General features: G+C 46.8%; 1 protein-coding gene across 1 annotated transcript; it reads left to right on the forward strand.

Moving 5' to 3' along the window:
- The first annotated feature begins 269 nt into the window (after positions 1-269).
- On the forward strand, positions 270-1,994 carry LOC132884741 (protein FAM200A-like). The gene is made up of 2 exons (XM_060918643.1): positions 270-1,781; positions 1,894-1,994. The coding sequence occupies exon 1, from the start codon at positions 270-272 to the stop codon at positions 1,776-1,778; it is 1,509 nt and encodes a 502-aa protein (XP_060774626.1). The 3' UTR covers positions 1,779-1,781; positions 1,894-1,994.
- Positions 1,995-3,069: the final 1,075 nt, after the last annotated feature.

Consider the following 3,069-nt stretch of genomic DNA (forward strand, 5'->3'; position numbering starts at 1 on the left):
CAACATGCCTGATATGCATGCAAACTGTCGCAGTCTGCAAGGTTGACAACATCAAGAGGCACTTCAGAACTATGCATGCTAGCTTTAATTCCAACTTCCCAGAACATTCTGATCAACGCAGACAAAAAATAACCACCATGCAGTCTTCTTTAAAGCGCTCAGTTTTTAGAATTGAAACGTGTAACACGGCACATCAAAGGGCAAGAGCAGCGTCTTTACGTGTTTCGTGGAGTCTCGGAAAAGCAAAGAAACCTTTCACAGACGCAGCCATGGTTAAAGAGTGTGCGATTGGTATGGTGGAAGAGGTTTTATGCCACGATATGAAAACCCAGCAAACTGTCGTGGAGCTATTAAAGCAGGTACCGTTGTCAGCCAACACTACCGCAAGACGAGTCGAAGTTTTAGCCGAGGATTGTACATCCAAACTGAAGGCGGATCTCGTTAAAGCAGATGCCATGTCCCTGGCAATAGACTCGTCGTGTGACCTAACGGATATGGAGCAACTGTCTGTTTTTGTCAGATTTTTTGATGGGAATGCATTCAGGGAAGAGCTGCTATGTTTGCTTCCTCTACCTGGGCGCTCAACGGGGGAGATTATCTTTAACGAGCTGACACGGTTCTTTGAGAAGGCTGGCTTGGACGTGGACAAAATTGTGTCAGTTGTCACTGATGGAGCCCCGTCCATGGTGGGACTTCGACAGGGATTGGCGAGCAGGCTGTCCGCAATTAACCCAAAGATGTTGACATTTCACTGCATCATTCACCAGTCAGTGCTGTGCGCGAAACTCGACAACAAAATGAAAGATGTCATGGATTTTGTGACCAGGCTAGTGAATTTCATTCGAGCAAATTCAAGTCTGCAACACCGGGTTTTCCGAGCCTTCTTGGAAGAAATGTCAGCTGAGCACAGAGACCTTTTGCTGCAGAACGACGTGCGCTGGCTGAGCAAAGGCCGTGTGTTGGAGCGTGTGTGTGACCTGCACGCCGAGCTTGTTTCGTTCCTCTCCAGCCTGCAGAGTCAAAAAGCGCAACAGTTCCAGACTTTTTTGACCGATCGGAAGGAGATGGCATACGTGTGTTTTTTAAGCGACATAATGTCTCATCTGAATCACCTTAACCTTAAACTACAAGGCAAGAATCACACTGTTGCAGACATGTACGAAGCTATTGAAGCATTCCAGGGAAAGCTGAACATTTTCGAGAGAGACATTCGAGGGAGAAAGTTGCACTTTCCTCGTTTGCAACAGCACTGTGAAAAGAACGGCATGCGCGAAGATCCAGCAATGGTGCACTTCGTGACCAAACTGGCGGAGAACTTCAAGGAGCGATTTGAAAGCAACCGCAAGCTCTCCCGTGACATCCTCCTTTTTCTGAGACAGCCGTTCTCTGTGACGCCTGATGGCCAGTGGACATCGGAGGCCAAGAAACTGCTGCCTTCTATAGATGAAGCATCGCTTCAGATGGAGGTCTCGGAAATGGCAACATCCGACACGCTTAAAGCGCACCACCAGGAGAGCGAGTTGGCTGAATTCTGGATCAATGTCGACCGTGATCGATTCAGAAACACCAGATCAGTTGCAATGCTCCTTTTGACAAGTTTCCCCTCCACATACATATGTGAAGCCTCATTTTCGGCAATGAACTGTCTCAAAAATGACGCAAGAAACAGATTGTCTGACGCACACCTTGGCGATTGTTTGAAGATTGCCACAACAGAATACAAACCAGACTTCAGGAAGGTTGCCTCCTCATCCAGTCACTGCCATCTCTCACACTGATTGGTGAGTAAAATATTTGTGTCTATCAGTAGTAGGCCTATTACTCAGTAAGCATTTTATTATCCCAGACATTTAATATCTGGTCTGTTTGCTCTCTCTCTATCTCTCTCTTCAGTGACTGACGTGGCTGATATGGTCCTGCAGAATCCTCTATCTCTCTTCAGTGACTGATGTGGCTGATGCGGTCTTGTAGAATCCTGCACCTCTCTCTCTCTCTCTCTCCCCGGCTAGGAAGGTGGTTAGTTGTGTATAGTTTGTCCATTGCCCATGTATACTGCTTTTCCTGGCACTAGTGTGGCAGCAGATATAGTTGTGTGGCAGCTGATGTTTTATTTTACATTTTTAAAGAAAGCTGATGTTTTATTTTACATTTGTAAAGAAAGCTGATGTTTTATTTTACATTTTTAAAGAAAGTGATAATTCTGTGCACTGTCTCCCTCCCTCCCTGTGTGTGTGTGTGTGTGTGTGTGTGGAGGATGGTTGTTAGTTGTCCATACTTTGTAATACACAGCCCTTCTGGACACTTAATATTTGTTTTTTTTTTCATATTGCAAAATGTTTGCTACTGCGAGTAGGCCTAATAAAAATTACTATTTTTTTAGTACCACCTTCTGTGTCTTGCATGGCCATGTGGGGTGGGTGGGTTTGGGGTGGGGGGGTGGCTGCGGCCCTTGGCCTCACTTACTGTTCATAATTTGGCCCTCCATGAAAACTAATTGGAGACCACTGTTCTACAGGGTTGCAGGCAAGCTGGAGCCTATCCCAGCTGACCACAGGCGAAAGGCGGGGCACACCCCGGACAAGTCGCCAGGTCATCACAGGGCTGACACATAGACACAGACAACCATTCACACTCACATTCACACCTACGGTCAATTTAGAGTCACCAGTTAACCTAACCTGCATGTCTTTGGACTGTGGGGGAAACCGGAGCACCCGGAGGAAACCCACGCGGACACGGGGAGAACATGCAAACTCCGCACAGAAAGGCCCTCGCCGGCCCCGGGGCTCGAACCCAGGACCTTCTTGCTGTGAGGCGACAGCGCTAACCACTACACCACCGTGCCGCCCCCCCTCAAGATTACTCAAGATTTATTCATTTGTTCATGTCCGATGAATATACATTGATTCACATTTAAATTTACAATATCAAATCCAGACTAATCAAAAAAGAAAAGTAGACTAAGTGAGGACGAGTTAGAAAAACGGGTTCATTTCTCCTATGTTTATGTTTACACGTTTTGTTCAGACTGCTTTACACCCCAATCCAGTGGGTGGCGGTAATGCCCCC

This window comes from Neoarius graeffei, chromosome 1, assembly GCF_027579695.1.
Source record: "Neoarius graeffei isolate fNeoGra1 chromosome 1, fNeoGra1.pri, whole genome shotgun sequence".
Taxonomy (NCBI): domain Eukaryota; kingdom Metazoa; phylum Chordata; class Actinopteri; order Siluriformes; family Ariidae; genus Neoarius; species Neoarius graeffei.